This window comes from Bos indicus, chromosome X, assembly GCF_029378745.1.
Source record: "Bos indicus isolate NIAB-ARS_2022 breed Sahiwal x Tharparkar chromosome X, NIAB-ARS_B.indTharparkar_mat_pri_1.0, whole genome shotgun sequence".
Taxonomy (NCBI): Eukaryota; Metazoa; Chordata; class Mammalia; order Artiodactyla; family Bovidae; genus Bos; species Bos indicus.
The window spans coordinates 94707081-94726650 of record NC_091789.1 but is presented as its reverse complement, the minus strand read 5'-3'; the positions used below and the strand labels follow the sequence as shown (position 1 = coordinate 94726650).

The following is a 19570-nucleotide window of genomic DNA, read 5'->3' as shown; positions in this document are numbered from 1 at the left end:
TCTGAATATCTGAGGTTATTGATATTTCTCCCGGCAATCTTGATTCCAGCTTGTGCTTTTTCCAGCCCAGCGTTTCTCATGATGTACTCCGCATATAAGTTGAATAAGCAGGGTGACAATATACAGCCTTGATGTACTCCTTTTCCTGTTAGAACCGTTAGGATATTCCTAATTTTACATTATAAATAACCCTGCAGCTGTTGACACTTCATGTACATAAATCAATATATTTATTTCTAATTGCTCTCTTAGGATAGAATCCTTGGAATGGAAAGATTAGATTAAAGGGTAGGAACATTTTTAAAATTTTATTTATTTATTTTAATTGAAGGACAATTATTTTGCAGTATTGTGATGGTTTTTGCCATACATCAGTATGACTCAGCCATAGGCATACACATGTCCCCTTCTTCCTGAACCTCCTCACACCTCCCTCCCCACGCCATCCCTCTAGGTTGTCACAGAACTCCGGCTTTGGGTGCCCTGCCTCATACATCAAACATTTTTAAAAACAAATATAATCTACCAACCATAAAATTAATTACTTTCAAGTGTGGAATTAAGTGGGTTTTAGTATGTTCACAAGGTTGTATAGCCACCACCACTCTCTAATTCTAGAAAAAAATATGCAGTGCTTCACAAATTTGCTGTCATCCCTGTGGGACAGCCATGCTGATCTTCTCTATATTGTTCTGATTTTAGTATACGTCAGCTAAAGCAAACACAGTAGGAACATTTTTATGTCTCTTGATAACATATGGCAAGTTTCCTTGAGGCAAATGTATACCCAATCCATTCCCATCCAGCAGTTTATAAGAATACTTCTTTACCTGCAACTTTGCTGACAGTTTTTAAAAATATATTGCCAATATCATTGAAAATTGCATTTTATTGTTTTGTCTTTTTGATTAGCTCTTCTTCCTCTTTAGCTGTTCTGTAGAGATATGTCATCCACTCTATTTCCTTTGCATGCATATACTGTGGGCAGTCACATGCACTCGGCTGCCCCCTCTCTGTGGATAATGACCACATGTCCATACCCTACCCTAACCTCTTTCTAGCACTACAGCCCAGATATCAGGCTGCTTGTGGGGCATGACTATCTACATTAGACAGCATATCAAACATGCTCATGTCTAAAGTCAAACTCGTGTCTCTGGTTCTCAACTTCCCAATCTAGATAGTGATACCGCTAGCTGTTTCATGGCCATCTTAACTTCTCTTTCCTCCATATTTAATTAGTAATCCAAGTTTCTTGATTCTGTCTCTTATGTCCTTTCTCACATCCTTTCATTCTGCTCCACTCTCACTGTCACCTCTCCAGTTCTACCTTTTATTAAGTCTATGGCACTAGCCTACTCACTTCACTATTCTTTCAGTATTTATCCACATAATTCATCCTACATGTGGCTATGAGAAAAACCTTCCTAACATACTGCTTTTACCATCTCTTTCATCCTATTCTGGAACCTCCAAAGCCTCTGTCTTGCCTGTTGGTAAAGTAAATGTTAGGATAAACACTTAAGGCTCACCATGTTGTTGCATCATTCTAATTTTATTTCCTGTATGCCTTAGAAAAACTCTATGTTCTTCCTTCAGTATATTCCTGCTCTTCCCACTCTTGTTTTTACAAAACACCTCGCATGACCTCTTCCCCAGTCTCCTCCTGCTGAAATTATCCTGAGTTTTCAAAATTAGAGGCTCTGCAAAATCTTCCTTGATTCAACTATCTGTGCTTTCTCCTTTGTTTCCTCCTTGACTGTCTGGTTTTAGACACCACCAATTTTATAGCATTTTCAACAAAAAAAATAAGAAAACTTGCTTAATAATGTTTTTATTACATGAATGGTTTTAAATTTTTATTGAAGTATAGTTGATTTACAATATATCATGTTAGTTTCAGGTGTACAGCAAAGTGATTTGGAGATATATAAAGATATATAATATTCTTTCTAAAAATTATTTTCCATTATAGGTTATATAACATATTGAATATAGTCCCCAGTAAAGTAAAACCCTTGTTCTTTTTTTAAACTCTCATTTTGTTAGCATTTCCTTTATGACACGATATTCTACTCTGTTTAGTTACATTGATTTTTTTTAATTAATTTATTTTTTTATTGAAGGATAATTGCTTTACAGATTTTTGCTGTTTTCTGTCAAACCTCAACATGAATCAGCCATAGGTATACATATATCCCCTCCCTTTTGAAATTCCCTCCCATCTCCCTCCCCATCCCACCCCTCTAGGTTGATAAATTCAAACAGAGCCCGTTTGAATTTCCTGAGCCATACAGAAAATTCCTGTTGGCTATTTTACATATGGTAATGTAAGTTTCCATGTTATTCTTTCCATACATCTCACCCTCTCCTCCCCTCTCCCCTTGTCCATAAGTCTATTCTCTATGTCTGTTTCTCCATTGTTGCCCTGTAAATAAATTCTTCAGTACCATTTTTCTAGAGTCCATATATATGTGTTAGAATATAGTATTTATCCTTCTCTTTCTGACTCACTTCACTCTGTATGATAGGTTCTGGTTCATCCACCTCATTAGAATGGACTCAAATGTGTTCCTTTTTATGGCTGAGTAATATTCCATTGTATATATGTACCACAACTTATTTATCCATTCATATGTTGACAGACATCTAGGTTGCTTCCATGTTCTAGCTATTGTAAATAGTGCTGCAGTGAACAATGGGATACATGTGTCTCTTTCAGTTTTTGTTTCCTTAGGGTATATGCATAAGAGTGGGATTGCTGGGTCATATTGTGGTTTTATTCCTAGTTTTTTAAGCAATCTCCATACCTTTTTCCATGGTGGCTCTATCAATTTACATTCCCACCAATAGTGCAAGAGCATTCCCTTTTCTCCACACCCTCTCCAGAATTTATTGTTTGTAGACTTTTTGATGAGGGCCATTCTGACCATTGTGAGGTGATATCTCATTGTAGTTTTGATTTGCATTTCTCTAATAATGAGTGATGTTGAGCAGCTTTTCATGTGTTTGTTAGACATCTGATGTCTTCTTTGGAGAAATATCTGTTTAGGTCTTTTTTTCACTTTTTGATTGGGTTGTTTGTTTTTCTGATATTGAGTTGTATGAGCTGCTTATATATTTTGGAAATTAATCCTTTGTCAGTTGTTTCATTTGCTATTATTTTCTCCCATTCCAAGGGTTGTCTTTTCACTGTGCTTATAGTTTCCTTTGCTGTGCAAAAGCTTTTAAGTTTAATCAGGTCCCACTTGTTTACTTTTGTTTTTATTTCCATTACACTAGGAGGTTTGTCATAGAGGATCTTGCTTTGATTTATGTCATCGACTGTTCTGCCTGTGTTTTCCTCTAAGAGTTTTATAGTTTCTGGTCTTACATTTAGGTCTTTAATCCATTTTGAGTTTATCTTTGTGTATGATGTTAGGAGGTGTTCTAATTTCATTCTTTTACATGCAACTGTCCAGTTTTCCCAGCACCATTTATGGGAGAGGCTGTCTTTGCCCCATTGTATATTCTTGCCTCCTTTGTCAAAAATAAGGTACCCATAGGTGCATGGGTTTATTTCTGGGCTTTCTATCTTGTTCCATTGGTCTATATTTCTGTTTTTGTGCCAGTCCATATTGTCTTGATGACTGTAGCTTTGTAGTATAATATGAACTCAGAAAGGTTGATTCTTCCAGCTCCATTCTTCTTTTTCAAGACTGCTTTGGCTATTCGGGGTCTTTCATGTTTCCATATGAATTGTGAAATTTTTTGTTCTACCTCTGTGAAAAATGCCATTGGTAATTTGATAGGGATCACATTGAATCTGTAGACTGTGTTTGGTAGTATAGTCATTTTCACAATATTGATTCTTTCTACCCAGGAACATGGAATATCTCTCCATCTGTTTTTGTCATCTTTGCTTTCTTTCATCAGTGTCTTATAATTTTCTGTGTACAGTTCTTTTGTCTCTTTAAGTAAGTTTATTCCTAGATATTTAATTCTTTTTGTTGCAATGGTAAATGGGATTGATTCCTTAATTTCTCTTTCTGAGTGTTTTATTGTTAGTATATAGAATAGTTACATAGGTATTTTTATTCATTCCCTGGTGATGATGGTTTAGTTGCTAAGTCATATCCAACTGTTGCAACCCCCTGGACTATAGCCCACCAGGCTCCTCCGTCCACAGGATTCTCCAGGCAAGAATACTGGAGTGGGTTGGCATTTCCTTCTCCGGGGAATCTTCCCAACCCAGGGATTGAACCCATGTCTCCTGCATTACAGGCAGGTTCTTTACTGTCTGAGCCACCAGGGAAGCCCCATATTGACCCCCCCACCACACTATAAATTTCTTGAGCACAGGAATCATATCTTCTTCATTTTGGCATGTTTCATAGTACCTCTTCAAGCACCTTAAATGTAGATAGGAGTTCCATAAATGCTTGAATAAAAGAATGATAAAGACTGCTAACTTTTTTTTTAAGAACTACTAATGACTCAGTTTCGGGAATGAATTCTGTGCTAAGAAGTTACAGATGCCAGGCAACTCTGATGGCATGACTTCTTCTTTATCCCTCACTCTCCACATCCAATCCATCAATGAATATTGTCAACTCTACCTCCAAGATATCTGTAATCAAACCTCTCTTCTCTAACCCTACTACTTCTTCCCTAGAACAAATCACCATTATCTCTTACCTATAAAAGCCTTTTTAAACTGGTTCCCTCACTTCTACTCCTGCCCTGCCTAAATCTATCAGCCTAGTGAGATCTTTATAAAACTTAGATCATTGTCACCTTCTTAACAATCTCCAGTAGCGTATTTCCCACTACATTGGAAATAAAACCCAAACTTCCTACCTTGACCTTGAAAACTCTGTGATCTGGCCTTCGCACTTCCCCAGCCTCATGTCCCTGTACTATCTACCTTGCTCACCATGTTCCAGCTCTGCTGAGCACTGATTCTCATTGTCATGTTTGCTCAAAGGAGAATGAGTAGGTTCTCTTGGTTCTATTGAGGTTCTCACTGCTACTGGACATTGTCTTTGGGCTTCATGCATTTAGTAGTGGAGATGATTTAGGGAGTGGCCAGAAGCAATTCTAAAGGGTTTTGAGACTTGACTTTGGGCAAAATCTTTGTGGAGTTCATCATTTTCCTGAAAATTGGTACTCCAATACTGAGTTGGAGATATTTGGCTTAAAATGAAAAGAAAGGAAATCTTGTATTATTCCTGCATTCATTCCCAAGGGATGCTGTGGTATTACTGATAGAAACTAAGGCTGGAGGACAAACATCCTCCACCTTCTTTATCACTCTGGGTGTTGGTTTAGGAAATTGGGCATCATAGCAGAAGCTGACTCAACAGATGCTATTCTGTGAACCTGTCGTCATTTTCCCTGTGTGCTCATATGAAGTCGCCCTCAGCCCTCTGGTGTTACACCCTTAGCTTTTATATGTACAGGGCAGAGAAAAAAACTCTCTTTCATTATTCAGATTCTTGACTTGCTCCCCTTGCTCCTAGAAGCTGCGAAATATGCACCATCCACCTCCTTGCCTTTGGGATCATTGACAAGAAACAGTCTATGATGGGTATGTTTTATCTGCCTCTACATAGATATGTAAACTAGAATATGTTTCATAGCCAAGTCTGAAAGAGAATTCTAAGTACTGTGTTTCTAAACTACTAAGCATTTTTCTAGCCCCTAATATTTGCAGAGCTCTCCCACTTCTTTCATATGGTTGCCTCCCTCCAACCTCCTTTAGAAAAATAGGTGTCCCCATGTTTTAAAGATTCTAATGTGAAAAAATGGAGAAATGAAAGCGGAAAGTCAAGTGTAAAGGCCCTAACCAAATGAGGGTATTACTCTTTACTTTCATACTTGGAAAGCCAAAAGACACCCCTTGACACACATCACAGCATTTGAGGGAGTCTTTACTCCCAACCCAGCATTCCCTTCCTTTCTTATTCACTACCCTGGGCTTCTTTTTAGCCTTGAATGTATCCTGAGGTAGAGGGTAGAGAGGCAGGGGATTCAGCAGATTTCTATGAAAGAACTTGACCTGGCTATTCCAAGAGGGGAGGGGAAGTAGAAGAAGTGGGGAAGGTGGAAGGGCAGAACTGGGTACCAAAAGTCCCCTCTACATAAAGTACCTATATCTCAGATGACCAAAATTATAGCTTCCCAACTGACAAGAAAGGTCTTGTCTTAAAGTTCTCTTTAAACTCATACATATGTATATATACACACATATACATAGATATACACATACTTACCCATACATGCACATGCATACATGCATACTTACCCATACATACACTTTCACACATTTACATACATATACATGTTCGTCCTTGGTTGGGTCTGTATAAGGAAGGTGTCCAGATCAGCAGGGTCGTCCAGCTAACAGTGTAAGGTTGTGAGGAGGCCTTCAGAGATCTGTATCCCTTCATGGTGATCAAGCGGCTTTTGCCTCCTTCTGCCAGATAAACAAGCCATGCATTGTTTTGTCCACTGGCTGTGGACAAAACAGGCTTCCCTTCCTGCTGAGCAGGCCAGAATGAGTTTGAATTCCTTCATGTGGGGCAGGTAGAATGTGCTGGGAGGGGCGGAGGAGGCTGGAAGAGCCATAGAAAGTCAACAGAGCTAATCAAGGACACCACTTTGTGCTTCTCCTTATCTAAACACTTTCAGAAGAGGAAGGAACCTGTGGTAGGTTATGACCCAGACCTCAGGCTAAGCATAACCCCAAGCAACAGGGGTTGTATTTTCCTTCTTGCCCTGGGTTGGATCAGAGCCAGGGTTCTCTTTTTGCTTACCCCCTGCCTTCCTCCCTCCAAGTAGTTCTTGAGGGGTCTGCTGAGAGCTAGGCTTGGAGACCAGTAGTTGTGTTGGAAGGTATTGGGGTGGCAGCCCTCTAGAGCAGCTAGAGAGTGACTCCTTCTAAAATTGGTCCACTTCCCTCCCCTCACCTCTCACAACAGCCTTTACAAGGGAGCCTTTCTGACAGATCTGTCATTTCCACCTGCATGTGCCCACCCTCCTTGCTCCAGGCCAGGTTCTTATCCTCTGAGTGCTTGGAAAAGATACAGTCATCTTTACCTTCCCCTGAACAGAGGAGGTGATGCTTGCTCATGTTGTCTGGAACTTAGCTCTGCTAAGTGAGAAGTTACCCCCTTTATCCCAACCCCACATCCCAGTCTCTCCTTTCTAAATCCTAAACTGGCCAAACTGCTGAAATTCCTCTCTTATTATCCTCTTCACAAGGATTTCTTGAGTATATACTGCCTGTGTCCATCTGTCCATCATATCACCTCTTCTGGTGACTTCCCAACTCTCATACTCCCATCCTGCCTCCCTACCTAAGGCAATCCCCAAAACATGCTTGCACCTCTAGTCAAAACTTCCTCAACCCATCTGACCACTGACAGGGCCAGGCTGCTATCACATTTGTTATTCTTTATTTCATTAGGAAATGGGGGTCAGGGAAGCATTTTTATGGACTGAGTTACAGAGTGGAAGGAGAAAGGCACTTGGTGACCAGATTTGGGAAGGCTAGGTACCCAGGCCTGAGTAATGGGATTAGAAGTGACTATTTATTCTGATGCTGTTTCAGAGCAGGGGTTATTCCCTAGTGTTGTGCTATTGCTAAAGGTACTGTATTCCCTAGTGTATTGTCAGAATGTGGTTATTACACCACCAACATCACCATCACTCTAGAGCTTCTTAGAAAGTCAGAATCTGGAGCCTACTCTAGATCTACTGAATCAAAATCTGATTCAAGATGGCCAGGTGATTAGTCTGGCCACTGAAGTTTGAGAAGTGCTACTCTAGAGAGTTAGCCTTGATTTTTGAACCTTCTCTTAATTAGTCCTCTTGCATTCCTCTTCATTTGGCTTGAAGAAATTCTTTTTCTTGCCACTAATAGTACCTTATCCATTATTATTTTGGGTCAAGGATGATATTAATAATGGATATCATTTACTGAATGCCTTTTGTGTGCCAGGCATACATTGAAGATGAGGAAATTGAGTCTCTGTGACATGCCCAAAGCCAAACAATTAGTGTGTAAAAGCTGAATCTTCAACCCAGATCTGCAGGCATACTAAATCCCCAAACTCCTACCTTACAGGACTTCTGATTACCAGAGGAGGGTCTGTGGGCTTACTTGGATGGCACCTGCCTTTTATAGGCACATGTAAACAAAATTCCTTTCAAACTTCCCCAGGAGGTCCAGAGGGCAGAGCAGGTAAGGGGCCACTTGGCATGGTTTCCCCAGAGAGGAAGGGCCCTTGGATATTTCTTGGTCTGAGGAAGCTCACATAAGCTCTCTCAGGCCAGAAATGGCTGAAATTGAGACCAGAGGCCAAAGGAAACTGGCCTGGAGATCCTGGAGTATTATGAAGGGAAAAATCCCAACTCTGAATCCCCAAGAAGAATTAAATTCTGATGCTTGAGCTTGGGCTTAGGGTATGTAATAAACTTCTGTGGGGCTTCTCTGGGTCCTGGCTGTTGCATAGGTCAGTGAGACATCATGTGGACCCTCAGCCTGGGGCTGGGGACTGTTGCCTCAGAGTGTGCCATATAGTTGGAGAGGTTGTTTGTGACAATGGGCTTTAATGTTTTATTTTGCAGAGAGGAAACAGAAGCCCAGACAGGGGGAGTAAATTGCCAGAGGTCAGAGTAAAGTCATGGCAGAGGCAGGGATGCTGACTCCAAGCAGCACTGTTATGGAGTTAGAGTCTCTGGTGTGAAATGCAGTTTCCTCTGGGTCTGCTCAGATGCCCATAGGATGGGCAGACTCTGAAAATACGGTCCAGAATGGTTTGTGAATCTTTCTGTCTCAACAGGATATTCATTCTGGGAGATCTCTAGGTTCCTTGCCCCCAGGTACGTAAAACCAGCTGTAGTGCTACTTTCTTGGCTGGACCTGGAGGCTGCTGGGCCTGGCTGATCTGGGTTTTCCTTTTCTGGGGCTCAGAGGACCTGCGGAGATGGCTGGGTGGAGTCAACTCAGTCCAGGAAGCACAGGAATTCTTTTAAGTGTATGTGTCTGGGGTATTTTTCTCTCTCACTTGCGTGTATTTAAAAAAAATTTTTTAGACACCCACTTTATCTTTCCCAAACATCATTTCCTTGCTCCTTTCCTGAGTTCTAGCAGTGGCTGGGGGCCCAGCTTCCTTATTGGCCTCTGAGCTATGTAAGGGGGTGGGCCAGAGCTCAGAGGAGGCTGGAGTAGGGAACAGGAGGGCTGTTTGTGCTGCTGGAACTGCCTTTCATCCTTCCCTTTGCCACCAGGGTGCTGGCTACTTTCTGGAGCAGCGTCTTCACTCCTATCCAGCTCTTGACACTGGCCCTCATTCCCTAAGGTGGTGGCCTCCTCTAGGCCCAACCAGGCTGATGGCCATACCTTGCCTTCGGTGTTACTCCTTTCTGTTCTTGGAATTGGGACCTGACTGTGCCTGAGCCCCTTGGAGCACACTCAGGGACTTGGGCTGATGGCCCCTTCTCTCACGAGGTTTTAAAGGAAGGCAAATGAGTCTCAACTAAGGGAGGATCCAGCCTGCAGAAAGAAGCCCCAGGGGCTGGCTGGAGGGGTTTTGAGGACCGTCAGAGCTGGCTGGATACCTAGCCCTCTCCTAAGCTATCTCCCCATCCTGGACAACTTCCATGGTAGGTACTACTGGTAGCCATGGCCATCATGGCTGTTACCCTTCTTCCCCCTTCTGCTTTCTTTCTTCAATATCCCTTTCTTTTTGCTTCCTAAGAAAGGAATTTGGGGTAATGAATGATGTGTGTGTGTGTGTGTGTGTGTGTGTGTGTGTGTGTGTGCGCTCAGTCATGTCCTACTCTGCAATCCCATGGACAATAGCCTGCCAGGCTCCTCTGTCCATGGAATTTCCAGGCAAAAATACCGAAGTAGGTTGCCATTTCCTACTCCAAAGGATCTTCGTGACCCAGGGATCTAACCCATGTCTCCTGCATCTCCTGCGCTGGCAGGCAAATTCTTTACCACTGTACCACCTGGGAAGCCCCAGTGAATGCTTTTCTCTCAGTGTTCTCAAAGCCTCCACTTTCTTGCTTCTATCTCCTTTAAGGTTGTTTCCTACTCCTGGAGAAACCCTAGAGAGAGTAGGAGGCTTTGTAAGCTACCTTTCAAAGTATGGCAAGGGTGATGCTAGTGGAACCCTGACAGTGGATGGGTAAATCTGGGTGGAAGGATTCTTGAACTATCAAGAAGGCTAAGTCTGAGCCGACAACTCTTATTACAGTACCCTCTCCTTATTGACCATATGCTATACATCAGTATGTGTCCCAGAAACTTTGACAGTGTTCTGCCTCATCCCCATAGTAACATAACCAGGTAAGGATTATTGTTTTTTGTTTTTTTTTTTTTCTGATAATAAAACCGAAGCTCAGATGGGTTAAGTGACTAACACAGAATCACACATCCAAAGTGGTAGAGTTAGGCTATGAACCTAGTAGATCTGACTCATTTGTCTTTGTCTTATCACCTTTGGGCTTGATATAGTTCATAGGATGAGAGTAATGTACATGAAATGATGATGATCAATATCAAACATTATTTTTGATGGGCTAAATTGTGGGGACTAGATTACTAAGGACAAGCTCCATGGAGTAGACATTACTTGAGTAGTACCTTGAAGAACAGGCGGGACTTAGAGTACCAAAATGGGAGGGGGCATTCCAGGCAGAGGGAACAGTCACAGTCATAACTGAAACTCTGTTCTAGGCAGTTGACAAACACTGTATCATTTGAACATTACAACCCTATTAATTAGGTACTATCATCACCATCTTACTGTCATGGCAGCTAGACCTCTGAGAAGCAGAGCTTGTAAGTGGTGGAGCTGGGATTTTAATCAATGTCCAATTCCAGGGCTTGTGTTAGATTCTACTAGAAAACCAAAAGCAAAGGCACAAAGCTGGTTGCAGAGTGTGATTGGAGCAGAGACATGAGAGGTTAGGTTGGGTGGGTAAAGATAGCTTAGAAAGGGCTTTGAAAGTCAGGTCCAACTGGTGAAGATTCTTGAATAGGAGAGTACCACAATCCAATTGGTATTTGACATATGATCTAAAAGCAGCGACTGGAGGTAAAACCAGGTGAGACTGGCTGCCAGACTAACACAGTATTTTGGTTGCAAAATGTTAAAGGCCTGGACTAGAACAGGAGCTGTGGGTGACAGGTTCTGTGGAGAAGTATGGTTATGTAGAATAGTCTCAGTGAGAATGGTATGGGTGTGGGGAGAGAGAGAAAGAGGCCAAGCCAAAGAGATATTGTAAAAGAAGCTTCAGTAGAACTTTATAAGGGATTGGATGGTTGGAAAAAAGGTGGTATCAAGGCTGATTGCCCACATTTTAAACCCTGGACTCAGAACTTCAAAAATGCTGGATATGGAAGAAGAGCCCCAAATAAGAGAGGCGCCCAGATCTCCACTGTATCCTCAGTGCCTGGAACTGTGCTACATAGTTAGATACACATGGTACGTAGCATCTACTCGTACATCGTACTTCTACGAGATGCTTTATAAATAGTTGTTAATGGATGGCTCCTGGGTAACAGCCACTGGAGAGATTTCTAGCAACATGGTTTTGTGTGTGAAACTCTGGAGCAGACACCTTCCCCAAGGTCTTCTAGTGCCTTCAGCCTCCCTGCTGGCACTCTGAAATCCATAATAGAACAGTGGTTAAATATGTGGCCCTCACTTCCTCTCCTTTCCATAAATTTTCACTGCCACAGCTGATCTGTGGCTCTGGTTCCTGACCTTTGGCAGGCATCTTCCACTGCCCTTCCTTTTATATCTCCTTCTCTGTGTCTGGCCTGTTACCACTCAACACATGTTTTCCCCAGCAAGGCCATTTTCCTCAGGACTACTTTTTCAGGCCTTAGCCCTCTAGAGCTCTGCCCTGCTGGGATTTTCTGTATTTCTGCCAGGATAAGGGGCATTCCCTGCGAATATGGATTCAGCTCTAGTCTCTCTACTGCTGCTCCTGGGAGGTAGAGAGCTGATTTATCCCACTCTATAACAAGCATGTTGAAAACCAGGGGCCTTATCTTAGTCAACTCTGCTTCCTCACTGTCTAGTATGGAACCTGCCACAGTAATTGAATGAAAAAAATTAGTAAATAAACTATCATCTGTTTATCTTTCTGTCCTCTCCTTTATTTATCATCTGTTTCTCTTACTCTGTCATCTTGTTCTCTGTCATCCATTTCTCCCTGTATAGTTCCCTGTACTCTTTCTCAGACTTCTCCATTTCTGTCATTTGTTTATATCTGTACCATCTCTTCCCTCTTATCTGTTATTTACCTGGCCCATCTGATATCTGTCTTTCTCTTCTTGTTTCTTCTCCTCTCCTCACCTCTCCTACTCTGTCCTCTCCTCTCTTCTCCCTTCCCCTTCCCTCTCCTTCCTTCCCTCTCTCTCTCTTCTTCCCCCTGCCCTCTTCCTTTCCCCCCCTCTCTTATTCTTGTCCTCCCCACTTTCTCTCCCTCTCTCTCTCCCTCTCTCATATCAATCTTCTCTTTATCCTCTGGCACTACCTGTGCCCCACTCTTGTTCTTCCCCACTAGCAAGGGTGGCTTCTATTCATGTGAAATATACCAGAGCACAGGGACGGGTCCTGAGGAAGCCTGTCAGTGCAAGAGCTGTGGCTGCAGCCTCCCGCACTGGACAGGTACTGTGGTTGCATCCAGGGCCTTGGCCTCAGAACTGTTTCTCTTTATTCACCCCTGCCCTGAAAGCCAGTCTTCCCTGTTAGCCTAGTACCATGCCATCTATCACGTTGTCCTATTCTCCCTGGCTGAAATGAGGGTTTCTTGCCAAACCTCTACCTACAGACTTAGCAGCCTCACCTCTGTGGCCATCTTGTCCTTCCCTCTCTCAGTGCCTTTACCAGTAAGTTCTCAGGAACAAAGCCTATGCTTAATTGATCTCTGTATCCCAAGAGGTATGCACAGATGGTACACAGTACACAGACAACAAATGTTTATGAAATTGAATGAGCCCAAAACTGGAGAATTGGCAGTCAGTTGGTGTTGACTTGTTCAAGCTTCTCAATGATTTACCTATTCCTTTCTTAGAGAAAAATGGGAAGATTGGCTACATTTATTTTTTTTTTTCAGAGAAAACTTAGAGTGGGCACACTGTTCATTGAGCAACAGTACTCACATATTCCACAAATATTTATTGAGCATCTACTATGTGTCTGGCATTGCTGTACATGCTTGGGATATACCCATGACCAAAAGAGCCCTATGACTCTCAAATTCTGAATGTCCACGGATTGTCTTTGGGGTGAAGGAGATTTGAGTTCTGGGAGCTGAGGGGGTAGCTGCTAAGATTTCTACACCAGTTCCTTGCAAGATGTGCTACTTCATTTAAGGGAAAGAGGGGGTGGGGGCGGAAGCTGCCTGGGAAGTGATTTCAGCTCTGGTTCCCTAAGTTGACTTCCTGTGCTTTTTTGCTGTAGGAGAAACGCCCCTGTCAGTAGGCCGCACTCATGGCATGTGGCCAAGCTGCTGGAGGGATGCCCTGAAGCGGCCACCACCATGCATTTCCCTTCTGAAGCCTTCAGCTTGTCCTGGCATTCCGGCTGCAACACAAGGTGAGTCTGGAACCTTCCCTTCAAGACAGGCTGGAGGCTAGACCACCCGGCCACGCAGGAGTGCTCTAGTCCCCGTTGGAGGCTATAGAGCCCAGAGTGCTATCCGGGAAAATGAAGGGGGGTGGGGCAGTCCAGAGGGCCTGGCTTCCGGTCGTCAGCTATTGCTAACTCTCTGTGACTTTGGGACAGTCCCTTTCCTTTTAGAAAATGTTTCCTTGAAATATTTCACATGGCTTGAAGACACCTCTCTTTCCTGTTCTTCACCTTATTTCCTTTGCAATCTCTTTCCCTGGCTCCCCCATCATCCTAGTCTCTGTTGTCAGTGACCCCGTGACTGGGTTCTGGTCCTCTTCTCTAGCTATAGTGACTCACAGTGACCTCATCTAGTGTTTCTCATCCAACTCTGTCACACAACCAAAGCCCTCAGAATGGGGACCTCCCTGAATAACAGGGTCCACCTGCAATAAGGATCTCTCAATTTAGGGAGCTACCCAGCAAATGCAGAGAACTTTTTAAGCAAGCCCAGAGCCAGCAAAGCTGCTAGCTTAAGCTGCCTTTTCCCTTCCACAGCAAGATCTTACCGCCGAGAAGGAATTTCTGTTGATGAGGCTCAGGGAAGCTAAGGGTTGAGTTTAGCTTAGGTATCTTTATTTGATATCGGAAGCCAGGGGCTCAGGGCAGAGGCAGGGGCAGTTTTGTTCTGAAAGGATACACAGAAACACATTCTGAGCTTGGCTTCTGTTTAAGTGGGGGTGTGGCTGTTTTCAGCAGGAAGGGTGGTGGGGTGGATAGCAAATCTCCCTGCCAACAAGGAATTGATGGATTCTTAGCCCAGAGGTCAAGTAAGCGGAGTGGCTAAGGGGCAAGGCGGTGAGAAAGAATTAGAAGAGGCTAACCTGGAGGATCTTGTGGGTGCCTGCCACTGCTCAGCTCTGGCGTTCAGAACTATGGCCTTTCTGAGCCACCTGCAACCTCTGGGGTTCTAGTGACAGGGAGTTACTGGCATGACTTGGCTCAGTTTGGCTTTGTGTGTGGGAAATGGTACTTAAAATTCAAGATTGTGTTTGATCCTAGTACCGTCATTGGTCTCCCAAGTTTGGCTTTGCTGTGGGGGAAGAGGGCAGCCTGGGTGGGCAGGGGCCACTATAATGTCAATAGTCATAGTAGAGGGGATGCTGATAACAATACTCATGAAAACAACAATCAAGAGAGGTGCTACTCTCAACCAGGTGTTGAACCCTCACTAGGCGCCTAGAGCTTCACTTTTATTATCTGATACCACCCGCAAAGCAACCCTCTGGTACAGATACCACTATCATTTCCATTTAACAGACAGTGTAGCAGAAGAGCCAGGACATTAGACTCACAGAGGCCCGGGTTCAAAATCCAGCTCTGCTTCTTTAGCAGCTGTATGAGCTTGTCATTTTACTTTCCCCCTCTAAGCTTTGGTTTTCTCACTTGTCAAGTGGAGATAATAATCTCTCCCCTTCAGTTTGAAACGAGACATTAGAAAGTGTCTGGCACATCATAGGTCCTTGGTAAACAGTGAGGAATACTATTATCAAGAAAAGAACAGGGGAATGCTAAAACTGTGGCCCTGTGTGGGCTGTGAACGAGAGCTGGGTAATCTTGAGAAAATTACTCCCTCACAATCACTTCCCTTTGTAGGGCTTGCTTGACACCAGTAGTTCTCGAAAGTGTGGTCCCTGAACCAACAGCTGTAGCATCACCCAGAAAACTGTCAGAAGTAAAAATTCTCAAGATCCACCCAGACCTAAAACTCTGGGCATGAGGCCTAGTCACTTGTGTTTCTTTGAACCCTCTGGATGATTCTGATGCATGATCAAATTTGAGAACCACTGATTTACAAAATAGGCTGACTGAAATTAAATTAGCCCTTTAGGGCCCCTCTCAAATGCTAATCGTCAGTGCTTGTTTCTCCAAGCAGAGAGCCGAGAGCTGGCTCCCAGGAGACAGCAACAGGCCAGAAGCAATTCTAGACTTACTTAAGGCAGAGAAACAGAGGACTACCCCTAGTGAGTTCTTGCACTGTTAGTCTTTGGATCTTGCCCTATTCTTCCTCCACGTATCGTCTTGCCTCCCATTTTACCACATTTCTGTGGCATCCCCAGCGTCCTTCTCTTCCCATTTCCCTTCCTTCCTCTTTTGCCATATCTCCCTCTCCTTTGTGGCATGGGTGCCTCTGGGTTGCCTTGCCTTCTCCTGTGGCAGGGATGGCCAAGGTGGGGAAGTAATCTGGTGACGTGGCTAACTAACCGGTGTGTCCTGTGTCTTGCAGTGACGTGTGTGTGCAGTGGTGTCCACTCTCCCGGCACTGCAGCACTGAGAAAAGCAGCTCCATTGGCAGTATGGAGAGCCTGGAGCAACCAGGCCAAGCCACCTATGAGGGCCATCTTTTGCCCATTGACCAGAGCACATACCCCAACCAGCGTGATTCAGCCTATAGCTCCTTCTCAGCCAGCTCAAATGCCTCTGACTGTGCCCTTTCCCTCAGGCCAGAGGAGCCAGCCTCTGTGGACTGTATCATGCAAGGCCCAGGGCCAACTAAAGCCCCTAATAGTCGCCCTAATGTGGTCGAGACCTCAGGAGGTGGCTGGCGCACCAGTGGGGGTCACCTGACTGCTAGCTCCCAGATGTCATCCTGTCCTCAGGAGGTCTCCCACTCAGAGCCTGCCAAGGCTGCCAGGGGTCCCCCTCAACCTCCAGTGAGGCGAGACAGTCTTCAGGCCTCCAGAGCCCAACTCTTCAATGGAGAGCAGTGCAGGGCTTCTGAGCTTATAGATTCCTTGCAACAGAAGGAGAAACCTAGCTTGGACACCATGCTATCCCCAAGGAACCCTAATAGGTTCTGCTGCCTCAGCGGGCAAGACCAAGTGACAAATGAAGGCCATCAGAACTGTGAGCTCAGCCAACCTCCTGAATCTAACCAGAAGGGCTCTGAGAATCTACCGATGGAGGCCTCAGCCAAAGCTGTTGGAGTCCCAAAAGCATGTGACAAAACTTCCAGCATAGGTTCCAGCCCACTCAACCAGGCTTCAGCAGAGCTAGCTAAGACTTCTTCTTTTGGCAGCTCTCCACACCTCACAGGACCCACAGGGCATCGCCATAGTGCCCCTGAACAGCTGCTGGTGTCCCACTTGCAGCGTGTGCACCTTGATACTAGGGACAGCAGGGGGACAGAGCTCCAAGCTGGGCAGGATGGGCAGGAGTGGACCGTATCCCCTTTGCACATGCACAGTAGCCACACAAGCAAGAAAAGCCCATGTGCCCCTGCAGGAGGAACCCAGGACCAGCCGAGCAAAGACAGAAAGACCAAGCCAGTGGATGATAGACCTCTGGGTTCAGGTCATCAGAGCCCAAGCAGTTCCCCACATGGAGAGGCTGATGGACACCATCCAGAAAAAGGCTTCCAGGATCCAAACAGAGCAAGCAGAGCTGATAGTGAACTGGTCAGCCAGCAGTCCTCTGGCTCCCTTGCTCAACAAACCAGGGACTGTTCTTCAACCTCTAAAGTAGCTGGCAGCACAGAGGCAACTGAGGAAGGGGACAGTGAGCCCAAGGAGTGTGGCCGGGTGGGCAGTAAGCGAAATGGAGGGTTCCGGGGCCGCTCGATCCAAAACCGGCGGAAGAGCGAACGTTTTGCTACCAATCTACGTAATGAAATTCAGAGGAGGAAGGCCCAGCTCCAGAAAGGCAAGAGTCCCTTGTCACAGCTGTGTTACACCAAGGAGCCAGTGGAAGAGACCGAGGAGACCCTGGAAAGTCCTCCACTTCCTTCCTCTAACTCAGCCCTTCTATCTTCATATAAAAAACCACCAAGCCCCAGAGACAAGCTCTTCAACAAGAGCATGATACTCAGGGCTAGGTCTTCAGAGTGCCTCAGTCAAGCCCCTGAGGGTCAAGAATCTAGGATTGGCTTGGAGGGACGAGTGAGTCCTGGCCAGAGATCTGGCCAGTCCTCTTTGAGCCCAAACACCTGGTGGAAAGCATCTGACCCATCCTCGTCAGACTCTGAAAAAACAAACGTTCACCATGGAGTCTGTGGAGGTCACTGGAGATGGTCACCAGAGCACAACCTGCAGCCACATGTGGCACTAGCCATGGAAGGCCCTTCCAACCCAGGTGACAAGGAATTGAAAGCGTCTACTGTCCAAGCTGGGGAGGAAGCCATCCTCTTGCCCTTTGCAGACAGAAGAAAGTTCTTTGAAGAGAGTAGCAAATCCTTATCTACATCTCATTTGCCAGGTTTAACCACTCATAACAAGACTTTTACCCAGAGACCAAAACCTATTGACCAAAGCTTTCAGCCAATGAGCTCCAGCTATAGAGAATTGAGGCGCCATCCCATAGACCAATCATATCACTCCACAGACCAACCCTATCATGCCACAGACCAATCATATCATTCCATATCACCCCTTCAGTCAGAAACTCCCACTTACACAGAATGTTTTGCAAGCAAAGGTCTAGAACAATCCATGTGCTGTAAGCCACTACACTGTGGTGATTTTGATTACCACAGGACGTGCTCTTACTCCTGCAATGTCCAGGGAGCTGTAGTCCATGACCCTTGCATTTATTGTTCTGGGGAAATCTGTCCTGCTTTGCGAAAGAGAAATATGATTCCAAACTGCTACAATTGCCGGTGCCACCATCACCAGTGCATCCGGTGTTCAGCTTGCTGTCATAATCCCCAGCATGGTACCCTCGAGGACAGCAGCTTGAAACCTGGCAACACTTGGAAACCCAGGAAGCCGACAGTGCAGGTAAGGACTTGGTTCTTGGATGGATGAGCTTCATTATTCTCTTTGCAAAGAGAAAGCTAGGTAAATAATTTGAAATATAACAATTATAATGCCTTAAAATTATATAGTGCTGGGTCCACCAGCTGGTATCTTACTAACTTTGGGCAAGAAATCATCATTTTTAGAGGTAGAAGAAAATAACTTTGCTTCACAAAACCAACAGAAGTGGGCTTTATATCCTGACTGTATAATTGGTATCAGAGTGACCTTTTGCAAGTCATCCAACCACCAAGAGTTGCAGTTATGTGATTTTTTAAAGGGAAAAAGAATTTTTACCTCATCAAATGGCCAGTGCTAAATAAAGTCTTATTACCTCATCTTTAAATTGGAGGAAAATAATGGCTGCCTTATGAATTAGTTGGGTGGATCAAATGAGTTTGTGTAACAGAGTGCCAGGCCCAGTACCTGATACAAAACAGCATGTACAGTAAGTCCCCTACATACAAATGAATTCCACTCTGAGAGTGTGTTCATAAGTCCACCCAAGTTAGCCTAGGTACTTAACTAACACAATCAGCTATATAGTATTGCACTGTAATAGGTTTATAATACTTTTCACACAAATAATACATAAAAAACAAATAAAAAAAATAAACATTTTTAATCTTACAGCTCAGTACCTTGAAAAGTACAGGAGTACAGTACAACAGCTGGCATACAGGGGCTGGCATCGAGTGAACAGGCAAGAGTTACTGCCTGGAGGTGGGAGATGGTAGAGCTGAAGGATCGTCAGCAGTAGGAGATGGAGGGCAAGCTATAATTTCACTCACGCCTGACGTTGATGGCACAGATTCTGGTTCCTTGCTGGATTCAATTCTATCTACCATCTTGAAAAAAACAGTTCAGTGATGTCTAGTAGTAGCTCTTTTATTTTCGTCATAGATGACCTGGTAGCCCTAGATTGCATTCTGAATGCCTGCTGCAACCTTTGTTTCATTCTACATTCTACATTCAGGTCCTGTGCTTCAAAAACTAACAGTGCCTCCTCAAATAAAGAAAATCCCTCTGGCGTTTCCTACATCGTGTATCTCTTCAGTTATTCTTCCTCTTGTCACTCTGCTCTCTCAGTTACTTTCACTTTTGTTCCCATCATTACTGCTTGGCACTTCTTAGCAGTACTGCTTTTATGCTTGCTTC

General features: G+C 44.3%; 1 protein-coding gene and 1 non-coding gene across 5 annotated transcripts in view; one reads left to right on the top strand and one right to left on the bottom strand.

Annotated features, from left to right (window-relative positions):
- The window catches only part of SHROOM4 (shroom family member 4), a 264232-nt gene that overhangs the window by 199192 nt on the left and 45470 nt on the right, over positions 1-19570 (top strand). For 3 of the 4 annotated variants that reach the window (XM_019955780.2, XM_070784326.1, XM_070784325.1), the window contains 2 exons: positions 13473-13607; positions 15907-18394. In XM_019955780.2, the coding sequence (XP_019811339.2) occupies positions 13473-13607; positions 15907-18394 (2623 nt within the window). Of the gene's footprint in view, positions 1-9176; positions 9652-13472; positions 13608-15906; positions 18395-19570 lie in introns of those variants that run through there. The other variant, XM_070784328.1, reaches the window with a different exon arrangement.
- On the bottom strand, positions 621-723 carry LOC139181784 (U6 spliceosomal RNA). The gene has a single exon (XR_011565525.1). It is a non-coding gene; the product is annotated as a U6 spliceosomal RNA (small nuclear RNA).